At 40.5% G+C, this 16127-nt stretch overlaps 3 protein-coding genes across 9 annotated transcripts in view; 2 read left to right on the top strand and 1 right to left on the bottom strand.

The window, feature by feature from the left end:
* LOC128262680 (uncharacterized) overlaps positions 1-16127 on the top strand; it is a 118988-nt gene that overhangs the window by 47741 nt on the left and 55120 nt on the right. The gene's annotated exons all lie outside the window — the stretch shown is intronic.
* LOC128262683 (uncharacterized) overlaps positions 1-16127 on the bottom strand; it is a 36661-nt gene that overhangs the window by 2334 nt on the left and 18200 nt on the right. Inside the window, 5 exon segments of the mRNA XM_052997092.1 lie at positions 2624-2762; positions 3679-3828; positions 6697-6956; positions 10470-10614; positions 14934-15070. Coding sequence (XP_052853052.1) covers positions 2624-2762; positions 3679-3828; positions 6697-6956; positions 10470-10614; positions 14934-15070 — 831 coding nt within the window.
* Positions 1409-1910, top strand: LOC128262693 (protein new-glue 1). The gene has a single exon (XM_052997103.1). It carries the CDS (start codon positions 1413-1415, stop codon positions 1809-1811), a length of 399 nt encoding a protein of 132 aa, XP_052853063.1. The 5' UTR covers positions 1409-1412; the 3' UTR covers positions 1812-1910.

Below are 16127 nucleotides of genomic sequence, written 5' to 3'. Positions count from 1 at the left end.
GAAATATTTGGAGCATGTCAGTCTGGCAGCCACTCGAGCTCCTTGGGCATTCCACCAGCCCACCTCCATCCTTACTTTTGCCGCCTGCCAACGAATTAATGTAGAACTTGATTTGTGGCAATCGACGCTTGGATGGCTTTTGAATGCTTTTTGCTTCTTGGCGGCGAGTTTTAATTGAGGCGCCCGTCGACTTGTCGGCTTGTCGGCTCTTCGGCTTGTCTGCTCCTTAAACAGGAAATTAAGAAAGTTTTTCACCAGGGCTTATGATTATGGATTCAGGCACGTGAAGCCGTCATTAGCGGATTCATCAAGGTGATGGCACATGTAGATCTTGGTTGAGTTCCTCTTTCCTGCTCAAAACAGCCACGACCAGCAAATCCAAACCAAACTGAACCCAATGACAAGGTCTCAGAGCTTAGAGCTGCAACTTTGCAGCTTACTGTGTTTTTTCGTTCCAAATGACAGCCATAGCCCCAGTGGGTCTACTTTCATCTAGTGCATAAAAAAGCGACAGGGGTTTATTTTCGTCTTGGGCTGCTCCTTCATTCGCAACAGGTTCAGCTGGCTTAGCTATAAATCTTACATGATTTTCCACTGCTCAGTTGTTGCTTTGCTGCTGCTGCTTTTTGCAGCTGCCCCCAGTGACCCCTTTGTCCTTACCTCGCTGCACGCCGCCTTGATTTATGATCTACCCAACTTGGTTTATTGTCGCATCGTTTGGCCGGCACTTTTTCCGGGCGCCGTGCATTTTGTGCACTTTCTTGTGCGCCTCGCAGGGCTTATCAACTAATGATTGAGGTCAGTTGGCCATCCTACGCGGCCGTCTGCTCCCTGCCTTCGTCTCAGCCAAATAATTGCCAGTAATTAAGCTTAAATGCCGTTTGTCAGAGGACCACCGACCAATCGCCCCCGGGGCCTTGGAGGTCTGTGGGTCGTGAAAAATGTAGTTTCGAGGCACTTCCTGGCCCAAACTTGTATTGCGGCATTGGTAAACTTAAATTGCTCAGAAAGTTGGAGAAAACTAGTTTATTAAAGCAAGTATGTCAAACTGGGTCTTTGTTTCTGCAGAAGAAAAGCACAAACAGATGTGCTTGACATTTTAATTTTTCGAAAATCGATGGCTGCCATGCAAACAGAGTGTTGTCTCAACTGAGTCAATATATAAATATTTGAAACCGACATTCGCCCATCCACAAACTTATAAATAAAACTATTCAAATATTTTGCTTGAAGCCAGCTAGGCCCAATCTTAGGCACAATGGTCCATCAAACACTGATGGAGTGCGATAAGTAGTCATAGTCACTGGCAGCTGTGCACACTTGCGAATTTGCAGAAATCTTGATCGAGAGTTGCTATAAAAGCTGGGGATCTGGCAGGAAAAGAGTATCAGTCGACATCTGGCAGCAACTCCATGAGGAACATGAGGAAGTCAATTGTGATAGTTGGAGCACTCCTGGTGACCATCTTCGTGGCCCACCTCCCAGTTGGCCAGGCTGTCACCTGTGCCGATGCTCCTGACGATGCCAGCTGCATCGACTGCACCGCCTCTGCGAATGCGGACAATGCCGAGTGTGCCACCACCACCACGGTGGCTCCTGACACAACCACTGCAGCCGGCGAGACTACCACAGCGGCTACTGCCGCCGGAGAAGCCACTACTGCCTCTTCCAACACCGTATCCTCTGCGTCCGGCAGCAAGAAGAAGAAGACTACAAGGACCTTCAGACGGACGATCAAAAGGCCCAAGAAGGTCAGGAGGATTAGGCGCAACAGGAACAGGAGCAACAGGAGTAGGAACAACTCTGGTTAAACAACACTATTGGATATCGCAAACGATGATACAACGTGACACGAAAACAATTACCCTTATAATCTTGAACTAAAGAAACAAATTAAATTTTAAACTGGGCCCACATACTAAGCTTTTGTTTTAAACGTTACGTAGGTTACGAAACAGGTTGCTCGATAACGGTAAATGGCAAACATTTTTATAAATCTCCAGCTAGTAATTTAATGAAAATTAAATTCGGGCAGTATAAGTTTATATTATGATATACCGTTTTCCCATATTTTTAAACCCACCTCCCCCATGAGTTCACTCTTAACTGATTATGTTCTCACTTAGGATTTGAAAGTAAAAATTACTGAGATTGACAAATTTTTTCTACCAAATTTGAATATTTACATAATCGTTGTCTAAAAACCATTAATGCCCCTTAAAACCGCCTTATACAATAGTTAAACCAATTGTGTAGCTCCCAGACAAAAAACGAAAAGGCCATCATAATTATAGGTTTACAGGTCAACAAACACGTTTAATTTTTATCTTTGAATACTAACCAATTCATGTTTCTCTTTCTGAGAAAATACTCTTAAATCGAAAGTAAAAGAGTACCGAAACGTAGAACATGTTGTTCCGTTTTTTCACTGGCTTTCAAGCATATTAAAGTCATTCATCAAGTACCATTACCAATTTTATACGGAATTTCTTTTAAAAAAATAACAATTTTTATACATTTTTTTCTGTTTAATTTAGTTTTCCTTTTTTTTTTTTTATTTAACTTTAAATGTAAATGTAAATAATCATTGTTAGTACAAAATAGAGAACAACTTTTTGCTCACCTCACCAGCCGCATTGCTCGAGTAGCTCATTCGCTTGACCTTCTTGAAAGTGGCATCGTTCTCGGCCTGGGCCAAAGCCCTTTCCAGGGCATTATCCATCTGGGCATCCCTTTCGTCCAGTCCGTGATAGTGGGCGCCTCTGTGGGTGGAACGAGCAAGTGTTAATTTTATGCAACAATGGCATGAACTTTGAATGACGCGTCGGGGTGGAAATAAATTGCACTCTGCCAAAACATTTATGGTTTTTGTTAGTTTCGTGTAAACAAATGGTGCCGGCATTTTGTGCTGAATTAAAAAGCTTACAGCTGTGTGTTAATTTGTTGCCTGAATTTGCATTGTTAAAATGTCCATCACAGTGAGTGCGTTTTTTCTCTTCACATTTTCATGCTTATTTTAGAGTCATTTACAGATAATGCTCGTTTTCTATTTCGCTTCAGGGCAACATAAATTAAAACTAGTAGTTGAATACATATTGATGCTGTTGCTATTCATTTATTTACAAATATACCTTTTATTTAAAGTTGGCAAAAAAGTTAAATGTACACAATTTGTATAGCCATTTAAAGCGGATTTTCTGGATATCCAGCTACTTGGATCTGTTCCAACTTTCTGGTTGACTTTATTTCTGGATTCTTTTTCATATTTTATAAACATTTGTTTCTTTTTCTTTCTCTGCTTTGGTTTTTGCCTAAGTTCGCCATAAATACTTGGCAATGATTTCAATTATGCGATAAATATTTTACAGAATGTGCAGTGCCATACTTATTTATGGACTAGATGGCCTGGGCGGTACACTCGCACTCTGACGGCATAAATACCTTCATTATTTACCTTTTCGGATTGCGTTCAAGCATTTGGCCAGACAAATGCTGGGAGTAAATTGACTTGCCCCCAGGACGTGTTCATGAGAATGAGTTCGAGGACACGCACACACACGGCCGGGCTCAATTATTCAACAAAACGGAATTGTAAAGGATATGGGAAATACGAGAATTGGTTCAGGGGCGGTCGGTCTCGAAAGAGATTTTAACCCCACTTGTGTGTTTGCCACTCACCCGCCGAACTTGTCCATGCCCCTGATGGTTCCCCTCCCTCCAGGACCTCCAGTTCCTCCAGGTCCTCCAGCCATGCTGCTCCGACTGTGGGGATGTCGCATTGTTGAGCGGTTCGTTTTGCGAACGGTGCGAAGATCCGTTTCCCAGAATCTGCGTGAAGGGGGAACATTTATTTTAAAAATCGTTAAAATTGTATGCATACGAAAATCAAGTGAAAAATCTATTCTATACCCTTGGCCCAGACAGATTAATGCTATTGAAAGCCATTTGTAACCTATTGATACAGACTGTTATTTAATAATATAACTTATTCAAATTCGATGTTTGGGCTCAAAAACTTTTCCAAACAATATTTACTTTTAATTTAGAAAATATTATTTATAAATTTAAATCTTTAAGATGTTATTTGTATACTCAAAAATTTAAATTTAACAGTAATGTGACTTTAAAACAATGAAAATTATATTTTTGACCTTTAAAAAAGGCTACCTTTTAAGTATAAACTTTTAAAAGGATTCCATATAGAAAGTTATAAAATAAAATGGTTAGAACTTGTTTACTCGGATACTGTAATACCCAGCTAAGTGTTATTTCAAAATGACGTAGACTTTTTCAGTTCCCTTTAATGTTGTCCCTCGTCCACCTATAAAGTTGCACTGTAAAAGAGCTGTAAAATTATATTTTGAACGATTGGCTACGCACGACTTTTTGCAAAACTTTTAGTTCAATTTTACTCAGTCCCTATCGAGAAACTTTTTCTATTATAGGAAGTAACCTTGGGGCAAGCAAAAATGTCGCCATTTTTGTTGGCATTGGAACCGCTCTCGTCTGACAGAAACCCCATAAAAATCATTTTGAATTGGCGGAGACATGAAATTCGCAACCATAAACCGCTGTCAAAAGAAAACCGCAGCAATGAAAACAAAACCAATTCGCCAGAGTCGAGCAAACTGGGACCGGGTAACAACAAATAAATATGAAATCATGCACTTTATGCGTAATGCAACAGCCTGCGGAAAGGGTCCTTTTCTGCTCCTGTTTGTCCTGCACTCTGCATTGGACTCTTGGCCAAGAGAGGCTCTAAGTGCGGCAAACAAACGGACAGAAATCGGTATTGGTATCGGTATTGGTATCGGTATCGACTACTGAATGGTTGGATAAACGCCCGTTCTGTCTACTAACCAGCTTATAAAAAAATCTGATCTGAGTGGCTTTGTTTTGGTTTCACTGGACTGGCTGCAGTGCAAGTTTCAGATCGAAATGAGGGTATCCCTGGCGAGGGTATGCACAAAGCACACACCATTTCTAAAAGCTACACAAACAAGTCAAACAAGCGGGCAGGCGAGCGTGAGTGAGCCTAAATAAACGTTGGAACAGTCAGAGGACATTCGTGCATACATATGTACATACATTTGTACACTATAATAATAAAAAGAATGCCGCAAACGGCGGCAGCGAAATAAAATTGTAGCACACTTTAGCGGGCCGCTTATGCGGGCTGTGGCGCGATGTTGACAACTGACAACGATGGACGAAAGCTTAGTCCTCGCTTGAAGCAATTTAATGCGCCATTCTGGCAAATTAAAGCCACATGTCTGGCCCCGGCTCTCAGGGGCAGACAGAGTCAGAGTCAGAGTCAGAGTCAGAGTCAGAGCCAGACTGGAGCTTAGATCCCCATTTGTCATTCGAGCCGGGATACAAAGATGGAGGGCATTTATTTTCATTTAGATTGCCTCGGCCACTCGGCGAGTGGGTAGAAAACAAAATAAAAACACCAAATCAGTCAGTTAATTACGCGATATATCATATTTTGAGCGGGGCACTTGTCCAGACATGCTGCTCGCTGCCAAGTATAGCATTGCTAACAAATCGCCTGGCCTAAAAAGGCTTTCAAAGTCGACGCAGCTAATCTTTTCCCAAAATGAGAGCACATCAACTAACTCCGAAGTACTGCTGAAATACAGCTATATCCCAAATACTCCTCCTTTATTGATTTAAATGGGCAGCCTGGCAGCCTGGCAAGTGTCGGACAAACATAGGTTAATTTCCCCAGCTGGTTGGTCACACGTGTTGGTGTTTACGCATTGTTCCGCTGGAGAAATGGCACAAGCTTAATCTAAGATTGGCTGAACAAACAAACAGACAAGATCTGATTTATTAACTTAGCCCAGATTAGTTCAATGACAATGTTGATGTTACATATAATAAGTCTGCTAATAGATGTGCATTTAAAGTGACTATAAACAGAGAATGCTCGCAAAGTAAACCAATGCACTGGAAACCGGACAACCAACACAATTGTTTACTATTGTGATTTTGTCTGTGTCTGTCGTCGTTATTAATTACACTTACTAATGGGCAACTGACCAAGCGCACATAACGGAAATGATAAGCTTAAAAGCACTTGCTCCGCCGTCATTAAACACACTCCAGCGCTTCTCGCTGTGCAGATTTTTAATTTCCTGCTATTCATATGTACATATCATGTTCTCTAGGGTGGACCATCTTCGACGACTTGGGAAGATTTTAAATAGGAAGTTGTTTGATCTGTTTTTTTTTTTTATCAAAATGTGTTTGATAAATATTTGAAGTGCTCGAGTTTTGTTTTATTTGGTAACTGGATAAATCAAAATAGTGAGTAACATGCCTTGCGGGTAAAGAAAAAATAAAAAAAAATGTAACTGATGTTCATGTCAGTCTTTTTATAAAAGGGAATATTTTGCTCGGCTCTTATAATTTCTGAAATTCTTTTGGATAAAAAATGCAAAACTGGTGCCTAAAATTGTTATGAAATTCTTATAACTCTTTTATTTAAATGTATCGATAAAAATAAACTGTAAATTCATATATTGGCAGCCCTGCATACAAGTGATAAATTTGAATACCATTGTTAAATCAAAAAACATATTATCAAAGGTAGCGAGGTCCACCTTAATGAGTTCCCCGAGTACATGTCGTCATCGACTAAAATATGCCTGCAAAGTGGCAGAAATGTACTGGCAGAAATGGTCTACTCACCGCTTTAAGTCCGGACTGGCCGTATATGGCGCCGAGACCTCTTTAATTTTCAATACGATTATGGCCGTGATAAATATGCAAATCACATTCACGACGGTCAGGCAGGCGGACACGATGCCGTTGATCAGGAACTCGGTGGGCAAGTAGTTCGTGTAGATGAAGGGATACGCGCTGGTCGAGTTCATCGGCTCGTTCTTCAAGTGGGGAATCCGCTTCTCCGGGTAGATGAGCCAAATGCAGGCCAGTGACCAGAAGAGACCCTGCAAAACGGAACAAGCGGAAGAAAGTGGCTGTGACTTTGAAGTTCCCATGGTCCATGGTCATGTGTGGCGGTCGGTCGTCTGATGCTGCCTTCTCGGGGTCATAAGGTCGCCGCGTTCTTAGTTCCGGTTAGATGGCGCAGCCGTTGGCATACCAAGTAGTCGCTCCACCCGGCCTTGAATTGTAACAACTTTGCAGCGTGTGTGGGCGCCACAGAATCGCAAACATTTTACGTCAATCCCCTCCCTCCCTCTGGCAGATAGAACTCCATTGTCGCATTTTCAGCTCGTTCGCCTTTTGTGCCATTCGTTTTCTTTTTTTTGATTTCGCTTTGGGTCCTCCTCTCTGCTATTATAAATTATAATGACTCAGCACATTGCTCACCAAGTCCGGAAGTGCGTGCTTTTCCTATATGTGCCGGATTACTATTGGGGTCACAACGGTAGCAGGTAAACTTACTTAAATCTTAAGTTATTATTTGCTTTAAAAATGTAATCTCTTAATATTTTACCTTTCCAAAGCAATTTGACTTTGTTAGACCAATGTTGTTTTATTGAGTTTTATTGCTGATTAATGATTTATTACATTTTCTAGTTTATTTATGAGTTTGAAAAAAATATTGTGAAAGATAGTCTTAAGTGCATAAAAAATGGAAAGCATTTTGTCATTCGATACGTCCAACTTCCAATATATTTATCTTTAGTGTAGCATTAAAAAAATATATTTGGGAAATTTATTATTACTATCTTTAGGTAATTTATAAAAAAGCTTTTTATTTTAATGTAAAACCAAACATAATATTAATGAACCAATTTTTATTTTTGTTTTAAAAACAAAAAAAACATTTGTCGATATTATCTGTAGAATCAAAGCAATTTAACAAATGCATTTTCTAATATCCTGACCTCGATTGTAAAACACAGAAATCTGTTGGAGTGTATTTGTTTTTCCATTTGTGTGCGAGCTCATGACTTTTCTTTTCCTCGACTTACTTTCTATTTTCGCTATTATTCGAATTTACGACCGTTTCTGGGTGAATTATTGCGTGCTCGGATTTGAAAGTAAAGGCAGACCGATTCGAAATTGGAGTTCATGTTGCCAAGCCACATAAATAAGGTCGCTGGCAATTTAATAAGCCAAAATTAAGAGTTGCAACTCTGGCGTCACTGCGATGCAGTTTGCTCAGTTTACTTTCACATTTTAACAGTAGAACGCACCCGGCAGAAATGAGATCTCGAAATTACTCATCCGCTCTGTTGGCTGCGCTATTGCCTTAGCTCCAGACACATGGCAATTAATTGTAACACGCTCTTTGCTGGTTAAGTAAAACGGGTAAAAAAGCCGAGAAAACATGGACAAAGGTTGCTTCAGCCTCAGTGCGTGCCACTGATTTATGCAGCTCATATGTAAAAGGACGAATAAGGATAAGGACGCGGAGTTGGGGCGACACTTGCACACATGCTCGACCGCAGCGGCCGCCATGATTAAGCGATTTCAGCGCCATTGTTTTGGCCGGTTTAATTTCGGCAGTCGGAGGAGTCCCTTTTCCAACAGAGAGCAGAAAGCAGACAGCAGACAGCCCTGTTCCAGTGTCCATAATTCGCCCTTTGCATCATTTTGTCATGCTTGTGGGCTCCTCATGTTCCCTTTTCCCTTTTCCCCCTGGCGCCTTTGTCCCTCTGTCAGCATTGATAAATGTCAGCCTGCGACGCTGTTTGTTTGCCAGTTTGCAGTTTGTGTGGCACTTGGCCTGCCTTCCTGCCGGTTCCTGTGTTTGCAAGTTTTTGTATGCACTTCCCTTTGGAGCAATGCAGAAGCAGAGCGTTGCTCGCTTGCTTTATAATTTTACCCAACATCCGTCTGCAGTTGGGCATTCCGATTCGCAATTTGCACTTGAAAATTGGGTCGAAATTTATGCACTCGCTGCGGTTGCGCCACAGAAAGTGGGATAACAGCTGAGAACCGGTCCCGGCATTGGCCCTTCTTCATACTTCTGCCGCCGGACAGATTTATGGCCAAAAGTTTTTGGGCAATGCACTTCAGATTAATCAGCAAATTGTATTTCGGCCTAATTTATGGCGAATTTCACTTGAAGGGCCCCATCGCCGGCCCAAAAAATATTAGCCTGGCCCAAAACTTCTAGCCCCGTTTTGCATTCGCATTGGCCAATCGTTTTTGACCGGATCTTAAGCAGCGTTGCTACGTCCACTTACGGCTTAGAGGCACTCGGAAGTTTCCACCATGTTTGCGGCAGTAGAAATATGGCAATTTGGGCAAGGCAGGCAGTCATCGATAGTATAAAAACTCAAGTGGAGTCAAAACTTGAAAGCCTAATATAAATGGGAATTGCGTAATTTTCCATTCGGCTGACCACAGTGGATATTTGATAGGAATGTTTGAGCAGCCTGTGTTATTCACATTTCGAGGAACGCTTTTGGGCCTCTGGCTGGCCATAAATATTGCTGGCAAAGTCATTTCCGGCACCTGCTCACTCATGATGAAACATCAACTGCGCAACCGTTGCCAGAATCGAAGGCCGACGAAGCTTTTGTTAATAGAATGCTAATGGCAAGAAAATTGCTTTGCAGAAGCCACTTTCAAGGCTACGGAACACACTTTATAAATTGGGATTCTCCGTCGCCATATTAATGCATACGAGTATTGATAAATTCCAACCGATGTGTGCTGAAGGACCGCTTTGTTTGCTTATGGTATCGGCTTTCCAATTAAGCTAAGTTCAGACGGAGAATGCATATTTATGCTACTCGAAAAACAAGTTAGCACACATAATACAATAAGTACACTGTAGAATATGACCATCCAACAGGCTAAATTAAATTGTAGCTTTAAATGTTATGGTTTATTTACTTAACTTGTACTAAAGAGATTTAAAACTATTTTTTTTGTACAGTTACTTACTACACTCTTGTTCGTGTTGAGGAAAATTAAACTTTTAAAATTTAGCAACTAAGGTTTCAAAAGCAAAACTTAACATTCCTTGAAAATCCTTCAAGGCAAACATATTTAATGACGTAATGTAAATAACTCTCCAGGTGATAATAAAAATTCTCAATCAAGGTTTGCTTCCTAAATATTCGAACTAAAATCAAAAGGCTTTTGTAACACCTAGTTAAATTATTCTGGTAAGGGAATTTAATGCAATATTTTCTAGCGCTGGCTATATATTTGTAACCAACTGAAATGACGAGGTTTTTAAATGTACTTATATTGGTTTCTAAAGGTATGCAATACATGATATTCAAAATATTATAATTAATTTGTAGAGAGCTTAACGGAATTTTATATTCAATAGATTAAATATTGAGGGTGCAACCGAAATCATGTGGTTTTTAAAATTACTTATAAAGGTGTCTAAAAGTATGCAATACATAATATTCAAACGTAGTCCGATGGATTAATAACGAAAACGTACCTATTTTTCATAGCATACTTTTCAATGCCTTGATGATTTCTAAATAAAAGAAGACTTTTTGAATCTGTTAGATACTTACACAATTGACAACGGGCGGCAGCAGGGAGGCGGATATGGCGACCCCGATCAGGGGCCCAGCGGAACCCTGGAGCAAGGCCACGGCCACGCCAGTGCCAGATGTTAGCGCCCACAGCACGCCCATCCAGAGGGCGCGCACGTTGCCCCTGCGAATCGAAAGAGAAATTATTGAAAAATCAACTGTGAAATGGCCATCGAAAAAGTAGGGACAAAATGTAAAAATTAATTAAAAACACAACACAGCCGGCGTATGACAAATGCCGGCCCGCCGGCTAAACGCTATGTCCGCGGGCCTTTGTTGAAAAGGGCGAGCAACTGCAAATTAAGTCACATTAAGATGAATGTTTGGCCGGCCAGGAGACCGTCGCGCAGCCACCGTTTATCTGCCGTTTCGCGTCAGGGTCAGCAGGTGGGCCAAGTACTTCACTCCGTCGACGCCAGGTGACACGGATTTTTCCATGCCCCCACTCCCCATTTGCTATCTCATCCACGGAGATTTTTTGACACTCGCGCAAGTTTGTCAAGTGTCAGCGGCTTTGTTATCGCTTCCGCCAACCAACCAGTCTGGTCTGGTCGCCCTGGGCTCGACGAGTCAGGAGTCAGAGTCGCTTAATGGTGAGAAATGTTGGCAAACTTTTCATTGCCTCCTGCCTTTTATACCCTTCTTAGGGGTATTACGATTTGGTCCGCTAAAGTTCTTCCCCAACCCCGAGCAAGAAGTCAAGTCCCTGATTAGACCTAAAGCCCCAGTTAAAAATACAAGGGTGAGCCTGATTCTGAAGCTGAGTTTAAAGTATAGAAATGGATTATAGTACATGAAACAAAGTTCTAGTTTATCACTCATACCCAATTTTATTATTACCCATTACATTTGTGTTGATTAATTATAATCGTTTATAATTATTTTCCATTTGGTTATATTGATGTTAGATTACAACATAACATTGTGAGACATTAAATCAAAATAAGAGATTTATTGAAAAATTTAAATAGTTTTGCGATAAAGTTTTTGGTTTATTACTTATTCGCAATGTTATTAACACCTGTTTAACTAGGTTATGGTAAAATAAAATCGATTTATTATTTGCTGATAAGCTACCAATACCAATTATCTTGACCTCTACTGGAATTCGTTAAGCATTTTAATTAATTTCGCTTCAAAAATTCATTTTAACAGTGCCTAAGGAAAAATTGGGTTTGACAGTGCAACTTTTGAGCTATTAAAATTGTATATTTTTTTATTTACAATAGCTTTATGTATTGATTCCAACAAATCAAAAACAAAGTGGTCATATACTAAGGTTCACTTTAGTTACGAATTCTTTCCGTTTATCTTTACAGGCGATTTGTTTTATGCCGTTCTGAGCATGGATTTTAAGCAGGGTGCAAGTGTATTTTAGACTTTGGATATCCTAAGTTACGTAACTCTCTCTTTTTTTGATTCATGGGCCTCATTTGTGCCATTGGCTTGCCTATATGAAAATTCGGGATTTTTACCTGGGACAAACTTTTCCTGATTAATGGCGCTTTTACTTTGCTTTGGTGGGTTTTTTCGCTACCGAAAGTGTGAGTTTTATTTATGAATGGCGCAGTTTGAGTTATACAAGTATTTAACTTTTATGCATAAAACAACTTTATTATACCTCGACAATTTACGCTCAATTATAGCCCTAACATTAGGCAAGTCGTATAAATTTGTTGCTGCAAATTGTTTATGGTTGAGTTTGGTAGATTGAAAACAATGCAAATGAGGCCAAAACAGCATCGAGATTGGTCTGATGTGGGTCAGAATGGGTGCGATTTTACCGCTGGATAAAATATCGTTTAAAACCCCTTCCACTTCTACCCATTTTTTGTCTGCATCAAGGGAAAATGGAAACGCCCACAGCAGACGTTCTGCTTTTAATTGCGATTTATTTAACTAAGCTGACCATGGGAATTTGGTTTAGTGTGCATTCAAAATGTAATAATCAACACAGCGCGGCAGGAGTAAAATATTCTCGAATTCCCGTTCTCAATGCAGGACCAAAATACACACACTTTACTGCTGAAAACTAGACAAACTCCCTCCACCTTTCGGACGCAATGCCCTCCCTCGACGACATTTGCACTGATTATTTTTGCCAGTTTGCATGTGGCATTTGCCGACAGTTGCAACCATGTGGGCGTGGCGTCACGCCCCCGCAGTAAAGTAGCATAAATTTAATTTGGCTTGCCGTTGTAATGTATGGCGAATAGAGTGGGCCAAAAATATGCGGTTGCAAGGTGGAAGGCTGACTGTCTAGTTAAAATAACATAACTCTATGAGGATTGCTTTGTCGATTGAAAAGTAATTAAGCCTTTCATTAACACATTAAAGTAATAGGATAATTGCAGATTTGAGCTCCCTTACTACTTTTTCAGGCTTATGCTTTTTAATATATAGTTGCTTTATTTGATGAACTTTAACTTTTATAATTGGCGGTGCCCCAGAAATCACTAGGGTTTTCAAATCACTTTGAATGCACTAAAAATTGTACGTCGTCTTTTCAAATAAATATGAGGGATTTCTAGATTTTAAATAAATCGTGCATACTTTTAAACACTTCGTTAGAATAGCATTGTTTTTCCTTTTGAAACGACATTTGTGAACAGTATACCAAGGCATTTTAAATTCTTTTACCTATACCAAAGTATTTAGAAGACAAATATATCTTAAATATTAAGTAATATATAATATAACTTATATAACTTCAAAAACTTAAGTGATAGGAAATGATTGCTTTAAAAATCCCCCACAACCATTCCTAGCATTATCTAATTAACCACAGCCGTACACATTCGTCAGGTGCATGCACATACAACCTTGACTTGGAGAAATATCGGCATATCACTCGGACGTCTCGAGTCCAATGGACCGAATGACAAGGCTCTATTTTCACGGGCCACGTGACACAATTATTGAGCCCAGTGAGCAGCGACAACGGGGTTGGATGAGAATTAAGATGACCATTGGAAACTCACGGCGATTGCATGACCGGTGATAGGCTCACGCAATCTGGAGGAATTCATTATGTGTGCTTATTATTATGATGGAAATGTAGATGGAGATGGAGATGATGATGATGATGGACAAAGCCACTTGACGGGCCTCGGCCAACAATAAAGCAGCAGCCTGGACTGAGGCACTTCATTATAGAGATAGGCCATATATGTACAAATATATTTAGATGTCAGGACGACGGACTTACCGAACACGCCCAACCGACAGACTAAGCAGCCAGCATTGTGTATTGTGTATTATTATTTTAACAATTTATTTTGTGCAATTAACACAATTGCCGACACACATTCATTTCACGCAACTTCCGGCAAATTCTGTGGCTGAGCTTAATTTATTGTGCTGTCGTTTTTTTTTTTTTTTGGCCGCCCGGGGGCGTGTTTTCCTCTAAGCCCATTGTGGGCCCACTTCCAGTGCTAGAAGAGATTTACACAGCCGGCGCGTGGCGACTTAAAGATTTGTTTGGCAAAAAACGATGCCGTAATAAATGTGTGCCCATATATATGGACTCAAGTGACTGGGAGGCGGAAGATTGTCCCAGAAAGCCTGGCACAGACGACTGGGGGGCCCTCTAATGAGCACACGCCTCACATTACTGCGGGGCCCGGGATTATTTGAATTATTTGCTAGTAATTTGTTACATTCGCACTCATAGATTTACCCACCGATTTGCTGTAGCGGCAAGGGCTGAGCTGCGCGAGACACTGGATAATTAACATACTTAATGAATTTTGGATTTTGGATTTTCGGCAAACTCCTAATTCACTTTGGAAAGTCGAGGGATTTCAGTTTGAGACTGTCTCACTTGATGGCTCTGGGAAATGAATGGCTTGCGATAATGTGTCTTAATTAATATCAGAACACGGATATTGTCTAGCATTATTGATTTACACGTCAGTCCTCTCCATTGTCAATCAAAATTTGTAGAGTTACTCACATGTTAGATGTAAACTTTTGTTTTATTCTTTCGTTAATTGTTTTTTATGAGTGCACAAAAGTGCCTTGTCTGAAATTTAAACTGTTCGTGAAGGGTTAACGTAAATTAAGAAAAGGGTATTTACATATACTTAATATATAATATATATTGAGCTTTGCCTTTGACGGGTTCCAACAAATGGACAGCTGTCGTTCAATGTCTGGCTTATTCTTGCATTCAAAGAACGGCAGAAAATGCAAATCATAAATATCACTTAATTAAATTGCAAATCAAAATGGATATTGGAATTGTTTCGGACACCGCAGCTACTGTAGTGTCAGTCATATTTGATTGCATCCATATAGGGGAATTAATTTAATGTTCCAGGTGGTTTCCGGCTTGATTTGAACGTGTGCCGTTTTGGGCAATCTAAACCAATTGTTCTGCCTGATTGACATTGATTTGGGGGCTGTTTATCTACCTCACCTAACCTTACCTTATCACCTTACCTGCCGCGCATTTCCTCGGTGGGCCAGTCGGCATTTTGCCCCCATGGCATTTCGGTTGTGCCCAGAATCAGGCCGAAGATGAAGCCAAAGACCAGGGAGATGAACATGCCCAGGCCCAGACACAGGAAGCCAACTCGCTGAAAGGAAAATGGAAAATGGAGGGGCGAAATTAGGAGCGGGGGTGAGACAGCGAGCTAAATGCCACAGGACCTCAGCCACCGACACTTTAAGCGATAATGTTGCATACTTTGAAGCGCCAAGCAAGTGCGAGTAGATTCGTGACATGTTAACCCAAATTTGCAGCCACGCAACTGCAAACTGTTGTTGGCAGCAGCACCCACAAAAGAAAATCGCTCTAATGTCAGCCACACGATGTCGTCCTGGCATTCTTAACCAGTGATGAGGAGAAGGTTTTCACCATTTTCGCCCATTTTCCCCCATTCACCAGTCAAACACAACTGCGTCGCATATAAAGTAACTTGTCTTGAGGCTTTAAAAGCAGCTGGCTAACAAGCTGGAAATATTGTGCGGGGCTGAAAGTTTGCAGCTCTGAAGTAAATGCAGTTTAAAGAGTTTGCACAACAATTTAACCAACTGCCTTTTAAGTGGGGTGTGAAAACTTTTGCTAATTTCTTGTTTATTGTTCGCTCTTCTATTTGCTGGCAGGTATGCACACGAACCCACACTGCGTATGCGTAATGTGCAAACAAATTACATTCATGTGCGAATCAACTTTAAATGGCGTGCAAATATTTGCTAAAATTGCAATTCAATAACATTCAACTAGCCTCAACGGCCACCAGTATGTGGAAAGCCAACTCGTTTTCACAATATTACGCGGAATCCTGTTTCAGTTTTTACCCGCCAATTATTTTTAATAGTTAGCCATCAGTTCTGACTGCCCCCATTCGATTTTGCCATTTTGTCATCGTTTGTAATTGGCATTTTTGTGTGAAATTGTTTAAACACTTTTGCATATGAGTTTTGTCCGCAAACACTCGCACTGAATGGCTGGCATGACTTTTTCAATTATTTTCCCAGCATGTGTGTTAATCTGAGAGCGGCCTTCTGTGTATTTTGTGCAGATAGTCAAATATTTTGTAATGAAATCAAAACATCTCAACGTTGTGGAGTTTTTTAGCTGTAATTAAATGAATGCAATTGACATTTGCATTTAAGTTTAAATTCACAAAT

This window comes from Drosophila gunungcola, unplaced genomic scaffold (genome assembly GCF_025200985.1).
Source record: "Drosophila gunungcola strain Sukarami unplaced genomic scaffold, Dgunungcola_SK_2 000001F, whole genome shotgun sequence".
Lineage (NCBI taxonomy): Eukaryota > Metazoa > Arthropoda > Insecta > Diptera > Drosophilidae > Drosophila > Drosophila gunungcola.
The sequence above is the reverse complement of the archived record's forward strand: the minus strand, read 5'-3'. Positions and strand labels throughout refer to the sequence as shown.